General features: G+C 41.3%; 1 protein-coding gene across 1 annotated transcript; it reads left to right on the forward strand.

Moving 5' to 3' along the window:
* Positions 1-7,196: 7,196 nt before the first annotated feature.
* On the forward strand, positions 7,197-21,379 carry HAVCR2 (hepatitis A virus cellular receptor 2). The gene is made up of 7 exons (XM_021697408.1): positions 7,197-7,399; positions 8,629-8,967; positions 10,068-10,151; positions 14,170-14,210; positions 15,910-16,036; positions 19,330-19,366; positions 21,184-21,379. Exons 1-7 carry the CDS (start codon positions 7,345-7,347, stop codon positions 21,341-21,343), a joined length of 843 nt encoding a protein of 280 aa, XP_021553083.1. The 5' UTR covers positions 7,197-7,344; the 3' UTR covers positions 21,344-21,379.
* The last annotated feature ends 589 nt before the right edge of the window (positions 21,380-21,968 follow it).

The following is a 21,968-nucleotide window of genomic DNA, read 5'->3' on the forward strand; positions in this document are numbered from 1 at the left end:
GGAAAAAGTCAAGGTATAAGTTGAAGATCTCTATGGGGAAAATCTAAACATTTTATTAAGGGATATTAAAGAAAATCTGGATATAAGAGATTAAAACATGTTTATGGATTGGAACACTCAATATTGTAAAGAGGTCAAATTTACTCCACAAAGTGGGAGAAAAATAGTGTATTTACAGCAGATTAAATCAGCAGAGGACTAGTATCCAAAATATGTAAATTACTCATAATTTATATGAATGATTATCAATTTATGATAAGAAAAAATTGAGAATCCCAACAAAAAAATGGGCAAAATAAGCATTTGTCCTCTTAGCACTCCCCAAATCCAAATGGTTCATAAACAAAAGAAAAAGTGCTTGTTAACCTTGGTAGTAAAGAGGAAAATGCAAATTAAAGACACAGTGAGATGCTATCATATCCTTTACGAGTTTGGGGGAAAAAAAAATCTGGTAATATTAAGTGTTGATGAGGATGTGGAATAGGAGAAATTCTTATACACTGCTGGTAGATGTCTTGGGAAACAGGCATTATCTCATAAGTTTTAGAATGCATATCCCCTCTGACCCAGTAATTTCACTCTCAGAAGTATACTCCAGAGAAGGTTCTGTATGTGTGCACCAGGATTTGTGTACGGGAATGGTCAGGGTGGCATTGTTCATGATAACTGAAACAGAAGGTGAAGTGTTTATCTAAAATATAATGAACAAATAATTTGAGGCATATCCATTCCTGGAAAAATATTCAGTAATGAAAACGAACAACCTACAGGAATACACGACAGCATGAATGAACCTCAAAAATACACTGTCGAGTGAAAGAAACAGAACACAAAAGCTTACAGATGATATGATATTCATATGATGTTCAAAAACAAGAAAGACTCTACATATAATTTTGGAATGCATACACAGGTGGTAAAACCATAAAAAGGACAAAGGATTATTGCAAAATTTAGAATAGTGATTATCTGTAGGAGAGGAGGAAGGTTTTGTGATCAGGAAGGGACACATGGGCTTGGAGTGGGTGTCAGCAGAACTTGAAGAGACTGGTAATGTTTTACTTTTTGTTTTGGGTCCTGGTTACCCGGTGGCTTGCTTTATAAATATTCGTACACTATAAATTTATATGTGCAATGTCTTGTACATCTCTTATGTTCCCACCAGACAAGAGAAGCTATATTGTGGCATCATCATGCACCCATCGTCTTGGAAAAATTCAAAGGTCCGACGGGACTGTAGCTGGCAAAGTCATGGAGCATCCTAAGTGTTATTATTCTCGTTGGCAGTGAGAATGTCAGGCCGCATAAGTACTTTGGAAAACTGCTCAACCACATTCTTGTAAAGTGGATGCCTATGAAAAGAGAAAAATGGGAATGTAGGTCAGGGATGAAGTGGGGGAAATAGTAAAAGCAAAGCAAAGCAGATAGCTCACCGGATTGATGAGGACTATGTGCCTTGAACTGAGGAGTATGATTAGCTTCCCTCTCTGACCCGAGAGTAAAAGACTAATAAGCCAACAAAAGAAAGAAGAGGAGCCCCACTGGAGAACATGCTCAGGAGGGGGGACCACTCACACAGCTCCCCACGCAGGCGTGGTCTCTGTCGGAAGTAGCGGGCCCTGCAGTTTCAAGATGGAACTGTGGGTAGGAGTTCCCGCAGTGACTCATACAGAGCTCAACAGAATTTTCTTGATGGTAGACCCCTTTTCATTTTTCAGTTTCGTCGCTGGGAGTCTCGCTGAGTTATTGAGGGTAAATAATTTTACAGCTTTCCCCACTTCCTCTACTCTGAAGAGGACTGGTTATGTGGGCAGGGGCAGCATTAACTTCCTGTAGGAGTTCCTTGCTGGGCAAATACTGCGATTTCTCAGAATGCTGACTTGTCCTTGCCGGGCTACTGTTTTCTATGCTGTGCAAAGAGCACTGGAGAGGGCTCTAACTGGCTCTTGCACTGGTTTGAGAGTGACCTTAAGCTTAATCTTGCTGGCATTCATCTGTAGTTACTAAAAATAAAAACTGTCGGGGCGCCTGAGTGGCTCAGTCAATTAAGCGTCTGCCTTCGGCTCAGGTCATGATCCCAGGGTCCTGGGATGGAACCCCGCATCCGGCTGCCCCCTCGGCGGGAGCCTGCTTCTCCCTCTCCCACTCGCCCTGCTTGTGTTCCCTCTCTCGCTGTGTCTCTCTCTGTCAAATAAATAAATAAAATCTTTAAAAAAAAATAAAAATAAAAACTGTCTATAAACATGAAAGCTCTTTATCATCTCCCCAGTGTTGTGAAGAGAATGTCCTTGTAAGTTAAAAAGCACTTTATTAATAAAATGCCATTTTTTTTTTTTTTTTTTTTGGTAAGAAAAAGAACCATGCATATTTGGAAGGGCAGGTTTTGTTTCCCTATCTTTCCATCCCATCCCTTTCTGGGAGGGCTTCTGTGGTGGACAATTGCTTCTGCTACCCAGAACCCATTTTTCCTCTTGAAATTTTGAGGGAACCACCTTCTTTCACTTTAGAACACAAGGTTTGGGAGTATGACTCAGGCTCAACCCAATTAGTCCTTTTTGAGCCTGTGGACACACATAGTTTAGGAATGAGTCTGTGACCCAGTGTGGGCTTTTGAGGGAACGTGAATCACTGGACCTGTGTGAGAGCAGCCCAAAGATGTTCTTGGTAGGTGGCTGTGTGCTCTGTGGGGACGGCAGAGGGACACCGTGGAGAATCTGAGGAAGGAGCCCAAACTGGAACCAGCCAGAAACCAGGTCACCAGTGACCTCATGGGGCCATTGAGTCAAGTCTGCTTTTCAATAATGTCAGTCAATAAATTCACTTTCTAGTTGACGCTAGTTTGAAGTTGGGCTTTCTCTTAACTGCACCCTAAAGTCTCTGATGAGGCAAAGGTTTATTGGCATAAGAACGACATTAAGACCTAGCTATGAGAGGCGGTCCGTAGCAAGGGAGAAATTTAGTTGTCTTGTAAATGTATCATCATTCTGAAGACCTTGAAGTCCCCATCAGATATACCCAGGATCTCTGGCCTGAAGTCACCCTCTTGGTGCGGGGCCTGCTGGGGAAGGCAATGCTGAATGCAACCTGATGCAAATGAGCTCACTGAGACCACAAAAATGAACGTAAAATAAAAACAACAGGACTTTCATCTGAGGTGGAGTCTTTGAACTGACAGGTGGTTTAATGGGGAGTATATAGATATGTTTTGTACCTTCTCCCAGATCCCCTTGTGTTCATGATGTTCCTAATTGTCCACAGGTGAGACTTTCCGGTGATATACCCACAAGACGTACTGACATGAACCTGTTTGTATATTTAGAGATGAACATGGAAAAATATCTAAAAAGAGATCCATTATGTTGACAGTAGGTATTTTGTGCTACTGAGATTATGGTATTTATTTAATTATATTCCTATTTTTTTTCAGAATTTTCTACTGTATGTCTTATATAATAAAGAAAGGCTTTCAAGTACTGTACAAACACAAGTTTACAAGCACTTTATTTATTTTAAAAGTTTTTATTTAAATTTCAGTTCGTTAATATACAGTGTAAAATTAGTTTCAAGTGTACAATATAGTGATTCAGCACCTCCATAAGTCACCCGGGGCTTATGACAAGGGCCCTCCTTCATCCCCATCACCTATTTCCCCCATCTCCCTGCCCACCTCCCCTCTGTAACCATGAGTTTGTTTTCTATAGTTAAGAGTCTGTTTCTTGGTTTGCCTCTCTCTCGCTTTTTTCCCCTATGCTCCTTTGTTTTGTTTCTTAACTTCTATGTGAGTGAAATCATATGGTATTTGTCTTTCTCTGACTGACTTATTCCGTACAAGCACTTTTAAAGGGAAGTCACGTGGCTAGATGCAATCTGGAAGTCAGAAGATCTAGCTCAAAATTGCTTAACTTCTTACCCTTAATATCCAAACTTAGTGCCTCCCTTTGCAAAATTTTGGGACTAATACCACATGGAAACTAAAATGTTGTGGTTTAAATAAGAGAGGGCTTTTGACTCAAATCAAGTATACACAGGATTCCTTATGTTGTCATCCCTCTGATACCCATTCTTCAGCAGCTCCTCCATTGTACAAAGTAGATTCTAATCAGACTGAGTTTTTCCAGATAATCCCATCTCTATCACCCATGTTCTCCTGTCTCCTGACCTGGGTTAAATTCTCTAACTTCCATTTTATGAATTTTGTCTAGTGGCCCTTTAGTTATCTATAATTGTGAATTCTAATTACACATAATCCTAATGTTTTCATTTGGTGCTTGGGGGCTATCTTTAAGGAGTCTGAGATTTTTCTGCTGCCGAAGGAGAAGAGCAAAAACACAAACTTAATCTGTATAGTGGTATTGTACGTAGCACCCCTCTACATGATTGTAGCCAACACTCAACAAGCACACCTTATGAGAATTCACAATACAACTTTCCAAACGCAATTTATTTTTTTTATTTTTTAAAGATTTTATTTATTTATTTGACAGAGAGAGACACAGCGAGAGCAGGAACACAAGCAGGGGGAGTGGGAGAGGGAGAAGAAGGCTTCCTGCTGAGCAGGGAGCCTGACGTGGGGCTTGATCCCAGGACCCTAGGATCATGACCTGAGCCGAAGGCAGATGCTTAATGACTGAGCCACCCAGGCACCCCATCTAAACGCAATTTAGAAATGAATTAATTCCCATACAAAAGACTTTACCAGAAACACCAAGGGCTCCTTTTAAAAAGCAAACTTCCATTGCACGTAGTTAAAGAATCATGGGCCTCTGTGGATCTTTTAGGATCAACTTGACAAACTGAGACGTGAAGTGTCCATTTCAAGGGCATGATAACATTGTTGCTTTCACGTAATGTTTTCATCCAGTGGCATCCACACAGGGCTGAAGAGCCTGAAGTTGGGCTTGATCCCAGGACCCTAGGATCACAACCTGAGCTGAAGGCAGACCCTTAATCGATTGAGCCACCCAGGCACCCCCAGAATGTCCACTTTCAAAAACCAAAATGCACACCGAAGTCTGTAAGGGTGAAATAACATGATCTGGGATTCATTTTAAAATAGAAGTTGATAATTTTGAATCTGTGTTTTGGGAACTCATACTTTTCTCTCTGCTTTTGTGCATGTCAAAGAAGTTTATTTTTTATAAAACAGTAAATAGAAAATGTAAGGTGCAACAGGGATATACAGTTTGTCTAAGAAAGGAGGGAATGAGAATATATATTTTATTTTCTTGTGTTTGCGTTGGGGGTATACACAAGAGACTTAGGAAAACAGAAACCTACAGGGTGGGTGGGGGAAATTGGTAGACTTGGGGCATGGTGAGAAAAGTCTTGTTCATAAACATTTGATATTGCTTTGAATTTTAACCATTTGGATGAATTATCTAAACAGTTGGGTTTTTTTTAAAGAAACAAATAAAAGTTAAATAAACATGAAAATGCTCCGAAACAGCTCCCTATACAAAGAAAAAAAAGGAGAAGGGGTTTAGAGTAGATTTCTAGGCTCCTTTTGTCTAGACTTCAATAAATTAATAGTTAATATTTTATAAAGCTGGTTCCAGTAGTAACTCTAGAGATGGACAGAAAACAGAGTAATAACAATAAAAAACAAAACAGAAAAAAATAAAAGAAAAAGAAAAAAACAGAACACAGAATTTGAGGGCTGAAACTTTTAAGAGTGTTGCTTGGGGTCATACAGTAAACATGACCTCTGACCCCATGTTTAATCCATTCTGCCTTCCCCTTGAACATGGACATTTGCTGGTTGTTATTAGTTATGTAGGCAGACGTATTAAGGGCAAATATGAAATTCGTAAAACAGTTTATAGTGGAAAAGAATCTGGAGGTTGGGGGACTCAGTTCTCATTTGAAATTACCAATCATATGCCTTTGGGCAGATTAACCTTATCAGGTCTCAGTTTCTCTATCCATAGGATGAAGAAATTGACTGAGATCTCTCGAGTAATGGCTACGTCTCTGATGTTAAGGAAGTACACACATAAGACGAGAGCTGGATATTTACATTGAATGTGTTTAGTGCCATAAAGATGAGCGACAAGGAAGTTCAGCAAGAAAAGATGGAGGAGGGCCACAGGGCTTTCAGAAACTATTTAGTCTCTGAGCTCACTTTTGTAAAGAACCATTGGCTTTTAAGGTTCCCAGACAAATGTCACTCTCCCAGGGCTGAGACTGTCGGGGTCTGAGATGTTACCTCCGTGATGGAGAGTGTGGCTGGAGCTCCACACTTTCTGACAATTCATGCCCGAAGCCCCTGGGGTGGGAGGCAAGGGGACATCTTGGGTACGTGAGATGACATAGAATATTGAGGTCCTCTCAATATCCCCCCACGGTGGGGGAAAAGAAACATTGCAGAAAGGAATGTGTCTTTCTTAAGTGGAAGGGTTTGAAAGTTCAGGTCCAGCCAGAATATTCGAGCAGGGAGCTGCACCTACGTTACCGAACACAGTTTCCTCATTTTATACATTTTACAAATGAAGGAACCGAGATCCAGACAGGTTATATGACACAGCCCAATTTGTGTCAGTACAAGGCAGTTAAACTGACATAAAATGTGAGGACAAGGAAGATGCCATTCATCGTGGTATTCTCCAGCTCCCTGTCCAGTTCCTGACGCACAGGAGCTACGAGCCTCATTAACATTGGTCACATGACCAACCAACTGCCTGATCTGACTGAATGAACGCATGGATGCTATGTTCCTACCTTGTGTTCCCTGGTAACCAGCCGGACCCACACACCACCCATTTCACACAGAGGATTATTTCACTGGAGGTGCTAAGAGGCCTCTCTCTACTTGCTGAGAGTTTTCTTTCTTTCTTTTTTTTTTTTTTTAAGATTTTATTTATTTATTTGAGAGAGAGTGCACAAAAGGGGGTAGGGTCAGAGGGAGAAGCAGACTCCCCACTGAGCAGGGAGTCCGATGCGGAACTCGATCTCAGGACTCCAGGATCATGACCTAAGCCGAAGGCAGTCACCCAACCAACTGAGCCACCCAGGAGCCTGAGAGTTTTCTTGACTGAGAGACACTTTGCTTCCTCTGAGTGTCATTTCCTTTTCGTTGATACTAAGGGATAAATACCAGAGACTGACAGGATGTCTGCGGTGTAGCATGACAGAGAACTAGGGTTTCCTTTGATGTAACTGTGTACTTGGCAGCCATAACAGAGCGGAGATTGGTAGTCAGATGCCCTGGTGTGCTGTGCCAGCAGTCGGGGACGGTGGCCACAGCTCCTGTGATTGCGGAGGAGATTGGATTGCAAGAGCCACCCAGTTCCACTAGAGAATTAAAACTAAACAGAGCCATTCTTTGACTTGGCCTCTTCAGAATTCATGGTTTCACCTCTTTGCTTTGACTGTGTCCTGGTGTGGCTGCTAGTACTCACAGGTAAGTCTGGGCACGGACTTTTACAATTGGATACTACAGGATAAAGATACAAGGATGGTCATTGCAATGTTTGCAGTAGCAGGTTTGGAAACAACCTAAATGTCCACTAGTGGGGGAGTAGGTGAGTAAGCTGTGATAGATGCTGCAAACAGGGAGGCCGACTACACATAGAGATATGGAATGTCTTTGAGTCCAAATGTCAGTTGAAAAAAGAAGGTGCGGAAGGACGCGTATATTAGACTTTTATTTGTGTATGTGTGTTGCAGGAATGGGAATACATGAGTGCTTCTTACTGTATGGACTCTGGGAAGGGGGACTGGAAAACGGGAAGGAGCAGAGAGAGGGAGTATCCTTCTCATATACCTTTTATATGGTTTAAAGATTTTACTATATACATATATTTATTAATATGTATATGTAAAGGCAATTAATTTTAAACCTCAAAATAGCCTAAGTGGTTTCAAATACACAAGCTTCTTATTCAGCCAATGGTTTTTTATTCATTATGTGCCAAGTGCTTAAAAAAAATGAGAGAGGGGCGCCTGGGTGGCTTAGTCGGTTGAGCGTCTGACTTTGGCTCAGGTCACAATCTCAGGGTCCTGGGATCGAGCCCCACATCAGGCTCTCTGCTCAGCAGGGAGTCTGCTTCTCCCTCTCCCTCTGCCTGCCACTCCCCCTGCTTGTGTTCTCTCTCTGTCAAATAAATAAAATCTTTAAAAAAAATTTAAAAATTAAAAAAAGAGAGAGAGATTTATGTCAGTTTAACTGCCTTTCATCAATGAGCAGCCGACTAGCCCAGACCCGTGAGCTGTTTTACTGGCTGACAATGACTCATTTTCTGATTATCTATTTCCATCGGCCTTGCCCTGCAGTGTTCACAGGGCTGGACCACAATTCTCTCTTAGGGCATTGGTTTTCAAAGTGAGTTTCCAAGACCGGCCATCTCAACAGCTCCTGGGAACTTGCTAGAAATTCAAATTCTTTTACCCCACCCCAGACCTATTGAATCAGGATCTCTAGCAGTTGAGCCCAGCCATCTGTGTTTTAATATGTCTTCCCAGTGATTCTGATGCTCCTCAAGTCTGAGAATCATTGTCATAATGAATTATCTTCCAACAGGATGGCAGCACTGGTTTGCTTTTTATTCTATAAGGCATTACTTACAGTTTTCTTGAAACCAACCAACCTCACTCATTGCCTGATCTTGCTTTCTTTCACTGTCTGTTCAGGGTCTTTGGAAGGGGTATACATAGCTGAAGTGGGTCAGAATGCTGATCTACCCTGCACCTACTCTCCAACCACTTCTGATGATCTTGTGCCTGTCTGCTGGGGCAGGGGACCCTGTCCTGTGTTTGAATGTCATAGTATGGTGCTCAGCACAGATGGAAGGAACTTGAAATATCAGACATCCAACAGATACCAGCTAAAGAGGAATATCCACAAAGGAGATGTGTCCTTGACTATAGCGAATGTGACTACAACAGACAGTGGGACCTATTGCTGCCGGATCCAATTCCCAGGCCCAATGAATGATAAAAAATTAAACCTGGAGTTGGTCATCAAACCAGGTGAGTGGACCTTTGCATGCCTTCTTGAATAAAATCACCTGCAGGTAATAGTAAATATACTGCTTGGTCTCCCTTCTGACCTCCCCAGTTACAGCCCTTGGGGTGGGTCCCTAAGACCTGAAGTTTAACATGTTCCACCAGTGATGGCCAGCCACTTTTAATTCCCCTCATCTATTTTAAAACTCATGGCCAGAATCTACAGAATGGGAGGAAAGGTCAAGATTGGTGGTTCAAGAACCTGATGCTCATTAGAATCACCTGGACAGTTTTTTAAACACCTATAACTCCTTGGTCCCTACCCACGAACCAGAGAAATTGGTGTCTCTGGAGGTAGAGCCCCAGCACTAGGATTTTACAAAGTCTACCTTAAATGATTCTCCCCTCTGTGCAGCCAGGATTGAGAACCACTGGACAGAGCACAGGTGGGGTGCATGTGCTCACGTGTTTTAAGATTTATAGAGCATAGGGGTGCCTGGCTGGCTCAGTCGTTGAGCGTCTGCCTTCAGCTCAAGTCGTGATCCCATGGTCTTGGGATGGAGCCCCGCATCAGCTCCTTGCTCAGCAGGAAGCCTGCTTCTCCCTCTCCCATTCCCCCTGCTTGTGTTCCCTCTCTCGCTGTGTCTCTCTCTGTCAAATAAATAAATAAAATCTTAAAAAAAAAGATTTATAGAGCATATAGTGTGTGGCTGATGGAGCTGAGTTTAAATCCAACTTTGCCTTTTAACTATCTGTGTGATCTTGGGCAAGTTATTCAAACTCCGTGAACTCCTCCTCTATGAAATATGGTAATTCCTACCACGCAGGCCCCTGGAGGGATTTTATGAGTGTTTTATGGAAAGCATTTAGCATGGCCATTTGGGTGGCTGTTAGTTCTATTATTAAGAATTAGACTGTGGCAATGATGACTGTAACACGCCTCTGCCCAACATTTTAAGAGTGTCGTACACTCTCAAGGAAGGTGTCCCGGTAGGTTTGGCAGTTGGGCATCTGCTTCTCTTCATTTGTCACGTTTCCTGTTTTTTCTGCTGCCCCTTTGATTCCCTGCCACAAGCTCTCTGCTCTCAGAGGAGCCGCATCCTTATGTTGTTTTCTGATATTAGCCAAGGTCACCTCTGCTCGGACTCCATGGAAGGACTTCACTGCAGCCTTTCCACGGATGCTCACCACCAAGGGACATGGCACAGGTAAGGAGGTGTAGCAGGAAGCCCTCAGGTGTTTTCAGAGTTCGGAGGATTCTGAGTATGGGAAAGAGAGGAGAAAAGGGTTTGAGTGGAGGTGTGAACGTCCCTGGGCACCTGAGATATGCGTGGGGAGGGGAGTGGTGGGGACAAACCTTTGCTGGGAAAAAGGGGTCCTGAGCTAGGATTCAGAATTAGTCACAAGCAGCCCTGTGACCTGGCTGAAACCTTTCACTTCCCTGGATCTCTGCTTCTTGTTCTCTCCAAGGAGAGGGTTTAGAGACTTTGGGTTTTGTAACCTAGTAAAATTCCCACTCCATCCAAAACCAAAATTCTGGTGATCTACATATTTTGCCAAATAAGAAAAAAAAATTCTATGAATGCCATTATTGCATTAAAAAAGACATGTTTATAAATTAAATAAATTTAATCTAATAAAAAACTCATTACATTGTCATTATTTTCCAATTGACTCCCAAACTGGGATGTTTTGTCATAGATTGGCTCCAGTCCATGTTTGGGGTTGGATTCGGTGATTTCAAGGATCTCTTCGAACTAGAATGAAGCCCACCATCTTCTTTCGATTCCATCCTCAGAAAGAGCAGCTAAATTCTTTGAGTAATTCGGCAAGGATTTTTTCATGCTGCTCTGGTGAGAAGATAGGGTCAAAAGAGCAGACCTCAGGTCACACTGAGCAGGGAGATTAATCTTAAACGTCTCCTGTCAGATTCCTGGTCCTTCTTATACTCTCTGGAGCTCAGTCTTCCATTTGGTAAGATGAGGGTAATAACCGGCGTATCCTGTACCTTAATCTCATAAATCTCTTAAGTCCCACCTCATGAGATATAAGTAAGAAAGGGTGTCTCAAGTGCTTAGCCCAGTATTTGATCATAGTATGTACTCAGTACATGTTGGTTATTGTCTTTAATGTTACCAGTAAGATCTGGAGGCAGAATGAGATTGTGGTTAAGTACGTCAGTGACAGGGTTCCAATATCAGCTCTTCATACTACCTTTGTGAGCTCAAAGGAAAATTGCTCAAACTCTATGAGGCTCAATTTCCCTACCTCTTCACTGGGGGTAATCCCAGTGTCTATTGCATAAGATTGTTGTAAAAATTGAGTGTGACAATGTATGCAAAGTGCTCAGTGTAGTACCTGGCTCACAGAAAGCACTGGAATATTAGTTATTATTATAAGTATTAACTTCAGCTCTCTACTGGCTTAATCTTTGGTGGTTCTTTAGTGATTGGTAGCCAACATCTTTTATGCAATTAGTGAGAAAACTAAATATGGTGGGACCAGATGACAACCCTCATCCCCAAAGGAATTTAAAGTTTAAAAACCACATTGATGGAATTGCTAAGTAGACATGAATCTTAACCACACGCAAGATTTTCTTATGTAAATCCAGTTTCTGCTTCCCTGTAATTAACCCTAATCAAGTCATACCCCATATTTATTGTGTGCCCATGTTCCCATCCTGGGCTCCAATGTTCTTTACAACGTCACCACCAAGTGGGCATTCACTCTATGCCCACACACCTTCCTCACGAGGCAGTGCCTTTCCTCAGGGTTGTCGAGATCATAAACAAGTCCTTTTCCCTTTTTACTTGTTAGTTCCTTCCCTCTAGGGAAACAAAGATGGGGTCTCCTCTTGCAAGTCAACTTGGTGTAGGTATATATACCTTTTCTTTTAGTGCGGAACGTGGGTACATTGAATATGTTTGCTATTAAGTGGAGTGGAACATTAACAAGTAAAAGTTCCAAGGGTCTTGGAAGCTCCTAAACATACCTTGAACACAAAACAATGTCCTGTCTCTTCCACCTGAAGGAGGCAGAACCAGGTTATGGTGAGTCCTCAGCTCTGAAGGTAGACTTGGTTTGAATCTCAGGTTTGCCAATTACTGGTTGTGTGATCTTAGGGAAAGTACCTCTTTGAGACTCAGGTTCTTCATCTGAAAAATGGAAAAATAATAGTACCTATATACTGAGGTGAAGATTAAAAGCTATTATGCAAATAAAGTGCTAAGCACCATGTCTGGCAGGTAATATGTGCTAGATGGTAACTACAGATTTATGTACTTTTAAGAACATCGCATCCCACCCCTACTACCCTCTCCACTCCAGCCGAGTCTTGGGTTCTCTAGGGAAACGAATGCAGATTTTTCTAACTGTCCCAGTCACTTTGGTTGATGGCTATCTATGTGAAATTAAGCTGTGATAATCAATAAATAGAGTGCTGTTGGAGTATTTTCACTGTAAATTGAAAAAAAAAATAGGAGAAGTCAGTCTTACCATTTAGACCAAGAAAAATAATTACAGGGAAGCAGAAACTGGAATTACATTAGAAAATCTGATGTGTGGTTAAGATTCATATTTACTTAGCAGTTCCACCAATGTGGTTTTTACACTTTAAATTCCTTTTGGGTAGTAATAAGAGCAAAGGTAAGTGGAAGAGAATTTCTTCTATTTCCTTTTTTAAAAAAATATTTTTAGGCTGAGAATATTAAAATTTTAATATTAAAATCATGGTTTGTTAAACCAAGGGCTCTAAATGAAAGGACTTAGACCTTTAGGCTTCCAGAAAGTGGCCATGACGTTTAAGAAGTTTCAGAGCCTGGGGTGGTGGGGGTGGGAGGGACGGGGCAGCTGGGTGATAGACGTTGGGGAGGGTATGTGCTATGGTGAGCGCTGTGAATTGTGTAAGACTGATGAATCACAGAGCTGTACTTCTGAAACAAATAATACATTATATGTTAAAAAAAAAGTAGGAAGGGAAAAATGAAAGGGGGGAATCGGAGGGGGAGACGAACCATGAGAGACTATGGACTCTGAAAAACAAACTGAGGGTTCTAGAGGGGAGGGGGTGGGGGGATGGGTTAGCCTGGTGATGGGTATTAAAGAGGGCACGTTCTGCATGGAGCACTGGGTGTTATACGCACACAATGAATCATGGAACACTACATCAAAAACTAATGATGTATGGTGATTAACATAACATAATAAAATAAAATTAAAAAAAAAAAGAAGACGTTTCAGAGCCTCTGACTCAGCCAGAGACAGGAGCAGGCATCCTTAATTTTCCCAAGGCTGACAATCTATTGATTTTTAGAAGGCTGTGTCTGTGAGGTCAGGACCTGTGCCCATTGCTGTTGGCCGCTCTGCCCCCTGTGCCTGGCACAGAGTCAGGGTATAGACATGTTCCATCAAATAGATAGACGAATAAATAAATGGGTAAAAAGGAAAGAAGGTGAGCTGGCAACTGGGCAATGGGACCACTTGATAGTGACTGTGCCAAGGCGAAGGTTGTTGAAGGCAGCATAGTTAGGAGTATATGTTTGAAGCCGTGCAGACCTAAACCGGAAGGCCATTTCTGTTATTCACTGAGCTGCGTAACCCTGGGTAAGTCCCTTTCCTTCCGAATTCTCAGCTTTTTCATCTGTATAATGGGGCTAATAGTCCCTACTTTAGAATAATTGTTTTGAACGCTCAATGAGATCCTTTGCTCAAAGAATTTAGCACAATGTCTGCTCATGGTAAATTAGAGCCATGGTTATTATTATTTTCCTTTTTAGACAACTAAATACCCTATCTCCCTCTTAATGAGTAAAGGTTAAACTTTTTCAAGAAAATTAACTTTTGTTATCTTTCAAAGTCTAATTGCAATATAATGCCTGTTTGAGTGTTATCAATGTTGTTGGAATTCTGCAGCCCTCTTTGGGGCCCTGTGGACACAACAAACCACATACTCAACAGAGGTCTTCCTGGTAGAGGTCTCCTTTTCATGGAACCTAAGTAGTTGGGTTCATTATCTGGTTAAAAAAAATATGGTCATCCTAAAATTGATTTGCAAGTGTTTAGAAAATTTTGGTCTCACAATAAATTATTGTGAAGAGTATAGAGTAGAATTAATTTCAAATAGGATTATAGACATAGGCATCTTTAGGATTTTTTTTTAAAAGTCAGATAAAAGAAAACATTCTAAGCTGTTCTATTGGCTATTTTTTTTACTCTTTATGGCAGAGACACAGACACTGGAGGCCCTCCATGATAACCAACAAACTGTAAGTGACTTTGTGTGTGTGTGTGTGTGTCTATGTGGGTGTGTGCACTAACCTCATGCTCAACTCAGAGAAAAGGAAGTTCAGCTTTAGTCTTCCTTCTTTTTTTTTTTTTTTTAAAGATTTTATTTATTTATTTGAGAGAGAGAATGAGATAGAGAGAGCACGAGGGGGGGGGAGGGTCAGAGGGAGAAGCAGACCCCCCGCCAAGCAGGGAGCCCGATGCGGGACTCGATCCCGGACTCCAGGATCATGACCTGAGCCAAAGGCAGTCGCTTAACCAACTGAGCCACCCAGGCGCCCTTTAGTCTTCCTTCTTGTTTGCTCTCTGCTTGGGGGAAAAAAAAATGCCTTAATCTCCCTTAGCCTCAGAGCCCTTGGCTGTCACATGTTAATGATACCAGTTCTAACTGCATAGGCCTATTGTAAGGGTGAAATGAGGGGATGGAGGTAAAGTGCCCGGCACGTGGTAAGTGCTGGGAAACCAAAACGAAGAAACACTACGCCCTTGTCCCTTTTCTCCTATTTCACAACTGTATGCCACTGTGGACGGTTCAAGGACCCTCCAGCTCCCTGGAGTATATTTCTTCTCATTTCCATGGCAACCCTAATGAGAAAGATTATTTAAATTTTTTTATATGCGACAAGACACCAGTCAGGAATATTTGAAGCCAAGAATTTCTATATCCAACTATAAATAAATCAATATTTTAATTAACCACAAATTTAGTGTCTCCCACCTTTTCAGAATAAAAGGGAATCCCCTAGATAGCAAGCTTATAGTAGCGACTTAGAGATTCTTTGGGGACATATCCAGGAGTCTGCCTTCATTTGACTAAGTCCCCTAGTTGTGTGTTCACTACTGAGGCTCAGCACTTTGTGTTTGTCCCTCCCCGTCTCTGCGACCAAGGACTGACTCTAAGTACCTCTGGACATCCATGGTGTTTAATGTGTAGTATCTTGCATATTATAGCACTCCTGCAGTAAATGTTTATTGAATAAATGGAAGATTTAATTCCTTTGACATCTTTGTTTTAAAAATGTTTACTATTATTGTTTTTAAAGGGGAACATGGGCTGAAGTTTTGGAAGCAGAAGAATTTTCTGCCTCTCAGTTAAAAAATCCAATTGATTAGAGCAATAGCCATAATAGTTATCACTGCTTAAGCATTTATTGTACACAAGACCCTGTGCCAAGCATTTTATAAATCTCATTACTTAATTTTCCCAAGAACTCTACACAATGGTGGCAGAGCTGGGGCTTGAACTCAGAACTGTCTGACTGCAAAGGCCCGGCTCTTAAATCCCTGTCTTTCTGTGAGTATGGGTGTTTCTCTGCAAGACACCAAGTTTCAACCACTCTGAAACTCCCTGGAATGCCAGGGACCTTGAATGAATGGGGTTCCACTCTAAAGCCCACTTTTATTTGGGGGGGGAGGGGATTCCATTTACTAAGGGCTCCTTGTGCCCCTAACAGCATAGAAGTGACACATTTTATTCCCTTACTAACTCTGAAGAGTATGCTCATGCCTTTCTTTGGTGGTTTGAGGCCTGTCTGGAAGGAGACACATCACGAGTAGTCTCAAGGTCCCTGCACCGCTGTGGTGCTGTGAAAGGGACCGTCTGATGCACAGGTCACGAGACTGGCTGAGCACACAACTGATTTCTGGCCATCTGCTGCAGTCCAGTTTGTGTTTCCCTAGCAAATACCTACATGGGCTAATGAGTTACAAGACGCTGGTATGACCACCAGAATGGCCGTCTACATCGGAGCAGGGATCTCTGCTGGACTGGCTCTCCTTCTCATCATTTGCGCTTTAATTCTCACATGTAAGTTGGTTCATGTTACTTCTCTCTCCTTCTGATGAGGAACTGTTAACAAAGGAACCAACACAAACCTAGATATAAATATAAGCTTATATTTATACCTGAAGGTGATAGCTATTTTTTACTCAACGTTTACCATGTAATACGTAGGCATTGTGCTAAATGTTTTTACCTACATTTTATTGTCACCATCTTATGCAGTAGGTAGTATTTATCACCGTTTTGTAACATAGGAAGTATAGCTACGAGAGAGTAAGCTGCTTTGCCAAGTTTTCAGAATCCCTAAGAGGCAAAGCTGGAATTCAAACCCAGGCAGGCTGATTCTAGCACCTAGTCTCTTACCTTTGGCTAGGAACACAAACCTCTTTAAGCCATGCATTAGGTTTATTAGGAAGCACAACAACAAATGTAATTTCTTTCTGTGCATTTTCCTATCTTATTTGTTCCTTAGGCACAGGTCTTTAGAGAGAGATGACAAGTCCTTTTACCAATGGGTCACTGGCCAGGATTGCAGCATTTGTGTTTTGTTCCTTCATGGCACTCACGCACACATTGTTTTCTAAGTTATTTTTATTTAAAAAAATCTTAAGGTATGGTTTATATACTCTAACTGCATATTTAAAGTATGTTCAACTTGATGAATTTCATTAGAGAATCACACTTTGGGACCTATCACTGCAATCAAGACCCAACTATTGCCATCGCCCCAGAAGCCTCACACACTGTTGTAATTGCGATATATTCTCTTTTCTTCGAGGGCAGAGGCCAAGGCCTTATACCCCAGGGCTTAGTACATTCTAGCAGCCTTTCCTACTAATACTTAAACATGGAGGGCATATCAGGTGACCAACCATCCCAGATTTGCCCAGGTGTGACGGGGTTCCTAGGAGGTGGGATTCCAGTGCTAAGACTGGGACAGTGCCAGGAAAACCAGGACCAACTGGTCACCCTAGTTGTGTGGCTTAAAGCTGCTGAGTGCTTTATGCGCATTAAATCCTCATAACTACCCTACTGAGAAAGATACTAATATTATTCGAATTTGCCAAATGGAGAACTAGCAGCTGTCCAAAGTCGTATGGTTCATTGACAGATACGGAATCTGAAGACAAGATTCTCCTGTTCCTCCCCATTATGCTGTTCTGCCATTATTGGTAAACGGATTGTTCAAAGAAAGAAGCTACCGCACCCACACTTACCTGGGTTTACTGAGAGGTAGCAGGGGAGTTTGTGAATTGATCACATGAATGTAATGCCTACAGATGATCAAGAGCAATAATAGCCCTCACTACCTTTCTGAGTTCTGCCATGGCCTGGATATTAGGGGCCATTCTAGTTTGTGTAAAGAGGCTTGAAGTGAGGTTTCTTCTCAACGGGAGAAGTCTGACACTTTGTACCCACATCTGTATTACTCCAAAAACATGGCTACTTAGAAAAACAGATGGGAAAGTCCTGTTTTATTTGTGATCTTTTCCCTAGAAGTTGCTGGAGAAGATCTTAAAACCAAGGTGACGGGTGTTTAAGTCAGGACATCAAAGCCATTAATTGGCAGCAGTACAACCAGCAATCCTGTATCTTTCTAGTGCACTCTCTGCAATGAGCATCCCACACCTCAGTACTACTCAAACCTCCCTCATTTCTCACTCAACCAATGAAGTATCAAAGACCTGTTCCTTCTCCTTTGCCTTAGCCAAGACTTCATTCCCCCTTTTACCCCTTTCTCTGGAATCATCTACCTCTCCCTTTCTATTTATTCTACTTTCATTAGCATAAAAATACGTTCTAACTCACACATTCCTCCTTAGCTACTCCCATTTCTCCTTTCTCCTTCACAGGCAAATCTCTCAGATGAGTTTTTCCTACTTCTTATCCCCTGAACTCTCCAACCCATCCTTTAGCTTCTACACCTGAAGCACCGAGGAAATAGTTTTAGTCAAGCTCACCGACGACCTCCATTTTCTAAATCCAGTAGACACCTCTGTCTTCATTGTCGTCAATCTTTTAGCAATATTTAACCAAATCGATCCTCACTCATTCTATAAAGTCTTCCTTCTCTGGGCTTCTAGAACACCACTCTCCTACTTCACTGGCCATTTCTTTTCAGTCATTTTTGTTATTTCTTTTTCTGCTTGACCTTTAGATGTTGATATTCCTCAGGGCTGGCCCTTTCCCTTTCTTCTACACCCTTTAGGTGATGATCTATATTTCCACAGGCTTACAGGTCATCCATAATTTCCCTCTCCAACTCAGAGTGTTTGTATTGTTGATACCTCCACTTAGATGTCTCCCACATTTCACATGTCCAAAATGGAGGTCTAGAGTCCATATTTCACCTTCCCAGAACACAACTTCTGCCTCTCTGGTCTTTCCCATTATAGTGTTTCTCTACCATCCATCTGGTTGCTTAAGCCAGAAAGCCAGAGGCCATCCTTGAATCCTGTTTCCTCCTAACACAAAATCCAATTTTAATTCCTGCAGACTTTCTCCAAAATACATGTAAAATCCATTTATTATTCTGCATCTCTCTTGGTCACCACCTTACTCTGATCTGAGGCATCATGATCTCTACTTCTTCATTTTTTTTTATACTTCCTTTTAATCTTTTCCTCACATAGCAGCTAGGGTGTTCTTAAAATCCAATCAGCTCTCATATTTCTGCTCTCCAATTATATCTTAAAGGTCTTGGAGTAAAATCCAAAATCTTGATTATGACTTAAAGGGTCCTTTGGAGCTAGCCCCAGCCTAGCTCTCAGGCCTTATCTTGGGCCACTCTCTTACTTCAGTTTCAGGAACCCACCATCATCTTTATTAGGGGTTCCCTCTACCTGAATTCTCCCCCTGGCTCTTCACTTGGCTGACATATTCTCTTTGTTCAGAACTGAGCTTAAAGTTCACCTCTCCTGAGAGTTTTTTCCTGACTGCCTTCTCCATCATCTGTTCCAGTACATTGTTAGTTCCACCATTAGAGATTATTATTTTAAATGCCCCCCTCACTAGAACACAAGTTTTAAGAAGTCAGGGCTCACAATTCACTTTTGCATCCCCAGTGCCTAGCATACCATCAGGCACATAGTAGATGCTCCATATATTTGCTGAATGTAAGAAATGCATCTTTATTACTTACTAGCATAATCCATGTAATAAATCAAGACACACACTAATAGTTTGATTTATTTCAATCCAAGGGGAGACCAGATTTCCCTAAACAATCCTTGCCTCCAGTGTGTTCATTTTATTTCTTATCTCATTTGTTTTATGAGAACATTTTTAATTGGACTTTTCTTCCACCTTTTACCTAGGGTATTCTTATAGAAAAGAGAAGTTACAGAATTCAAGGTAAGAATAATGGGTGGGGTAGGGGAAGGTGGGAATCTTGGAGGCCCCTACTCTAAGATGGCTTTGCTCTTAGAAGTCCTGCCCTAGGATTTAAACTTATACTTCGTTCTTACCTTAGGCATGGATTAATGCAATACCAGTTAAACACACTGCTCTGTTTTCCTTTCTGATTTCTCTAGCTTCATTGCCTAAAGTTATAGAATTCATCTCGCTATTGATAGGAAATGCTCTTTTTGTATATTAATGTTTTTTTTTTTCAGTGAATTGACCCTTCCAGTGATTGAGCTACATTCAGGCTCTGGTTGGGCACTGGGTTACAAAAGTGAGCAAGAAACCCAGAATCTACTCTTAGGGCTTTTATAGCTAAGCCCAGGCATTCTTAACTTACATGTCTATTAGAATCACCTAGGGCACTTGAACATATTGCTGCCAACCCCAGAGCAAATAAATCAGAATCTTTGGGGATGAGACCTAAACATAGGTGTTTTTCTAAAAGTTCTCCAGGTAATTCTAGTGTGGGAACAGGGTTGAGATCTACGGGTCTATTACACTGCAGTCTTGGTATCCATTTTTGACTATATACACATGTATACATATATATACATGCACACACACCTCCATTCCAAATACACAAAGCTTAAATAACTTCTAGTAGAATTTAGTGATATTTGGTACATGGGTAGAATGCAGTAAAAAAAAAAAAAGACTCTGCCTATTGAATACTATCTAAACCACAAGTAATTATAGACAAAGTATAGATAGTATATTTATGAAGACAAAATACAGTAAAAAAGTCCAACAAGGCCAAATAAAATATTTAATTATCATTGGCTTTCAATCATCTGTACCAGGATTTGTTTTTAGAGCTGAAACTTGAAACGTGATACTACCCATAGGTAATATTTACATTCATTAATTCTTTATTTGGTTGAAATTATTTGGTGAAATTATTTGGTTAATGTTCATCTCTATCTATATATGTAAGCTCCATAGAAAATTAGGGCATTATTGCCACATTAGTATCTATATCCCTTAATACAGCACATGATGCTTAGTAGGCACTTAAATATCTGATGATTGAGTGAATAAATATTCCTTATGGCAGCCCTGTGAAACAGAATTCTTATTATTCCCATTTTACAGACGAGGACACTGAGACACAAAGTTTACTAACATGCAGCCTTCATGGGATTTTTGTGCATTGTTCACTGAAGCATTTCTTGCTTCTTAGAACAATATGTAACACATTAAATATTTCTTGATTGAGTGAATGAAAAAAGAAACAACCAACCACCCAATTTACCAAAGGTCATATGACTGGTGAGAGACAGAATTCAAACTCAAGTCTGATTGGGTCCATTACATATTCATATTTTTTTTCTTTGTGAAATTGTTCAAGCCCACAGAAGAACAGAAGTTACCGTACAAGGAACAATAGAACCTTTCAAGGAAACTCGTGATTTAACATTTTGATGTACTTGCTTGGTCTGTTTCTCTGTTTATATACACAGTTTTTTCCTGAACTATTTGTAAGGGCATTTCAGGCATCTTGACACTTCACCTCAACACCTCATTCTGTCCCTCCTTATAATACAATGCCATTTTTGTGCTTAAGAAAATGAAGATGAATTCAAATTTCCTCAATTGTTCCACACATTATTTTATTGATGTTTTATGGCCTTTTCCTCCTAGTTAGGACTTGATCAAGGATCATGTGCTACATTTGGTTGTTGTCTCTTCAGCCAAGCTTGTTGTCTTAACTCTATTCTGTGCTGCCCAGGAGATGCTGAACTCAACTGCAACATTTCTTTCCACAGCCTCGTCACTTTGGCCAACCCCCCTCCCTCGGGGTTAGCAAATACAGGAGCAGAAGGAATGCGCTCGCAGGAAAACATCTATATCATTGAAGAGAACGTATACGAAATGGAAGATCCGTATGAATACTACTGCTATGTCAACGATGGGCAGCACTCCTGACAACTTAGAGGTTTAACCCTTTAAATGCCACCAGATCCTACTACGTCATTTTTGAGTGTGGTTTCATCTTTGGAACCTATGAAATGTGTCAGCTCATTGGTTATAGAGGCTCTGTCCACAGCCACCGAGCAGAGTTTTTACATTTTCTGAAGATAATTAGCTCCCACAGGGAGGGAACTGTGACCTGCGCTGCAGTTAGGCACAACATTACCTCTGTGTTTCAGCCACCAGGGCTACCCGACTCAGAGACTGCTAATCAGGGCATTAGAGCTCAAATGGGCTTTTATATAGAGTAGGAATTCTTAATATGCGGTCCCTGAAATGCCAGGAAATTCAGTCACATGATGGATCCACAAAGCTCCTGAAAATATAGGAAAAATTACATGCTGAGATACGTGCATGTCTTTTTGAACAGAAAGTCAAAAGGTGCTGCTGATTTTCAAAGAGATCTGTGACCTATAAAAAGTTAAGCTACTGGAGGAAGAGGAGATGGTCTTGAATGTTCTCTCTGAGTCTCAAGACTTAAGATTCTCTGAATACTGATTCTTTGACAGTAAGTGCCACTGCAGAGCCCTCCTTTGCCAGTTAGGTAGACTGCCCACCAGGTCCTGTGGTGTGGCAGGAG

This window comes from Neomonachus schauinslandi, chromosome 7, assembly GCF_002201575.2.
Source record: "Neomonachus schauinslandi chromosome 7, ASM220157v2, whole genome shotgun sequence".
Taxonomy (NCBI): domain Eukaryota; kingdom Metazoa; phylum Chordata; class Mammalia; order Carnivora; family Phocidae; genus Neomonachus; species Neomonachus schauinslandi.

What these genes read in the sequence shown, in the direction of transcription:
- HAVCR2 (XM_021697408.1), top strand. Translation starts at nt 7,345, where the DNA reads ATGGTTTCACCTCTTTGCTTTGACTGTGTCCTGGTGTGGCTGCTAGTA. An exon ending in GTGGCTGCTAGTACTCACAG is followed by an intron (nt 7,400 to 8,628) that starts GTAAGTCTGGGC and finishes CTGTCTGTTCAG; the next exon opens with GGTCTTTGGAAGGGGTATAC. An exon ending in TCCATGATAACCAACAAACT is followed by an intron (nt 14,211 to 15,909) that starts GTAAGTGACTTT and finishes GTGTTTCCCTAG; the next exon opens with CAAATACCTACATGGGCTAA.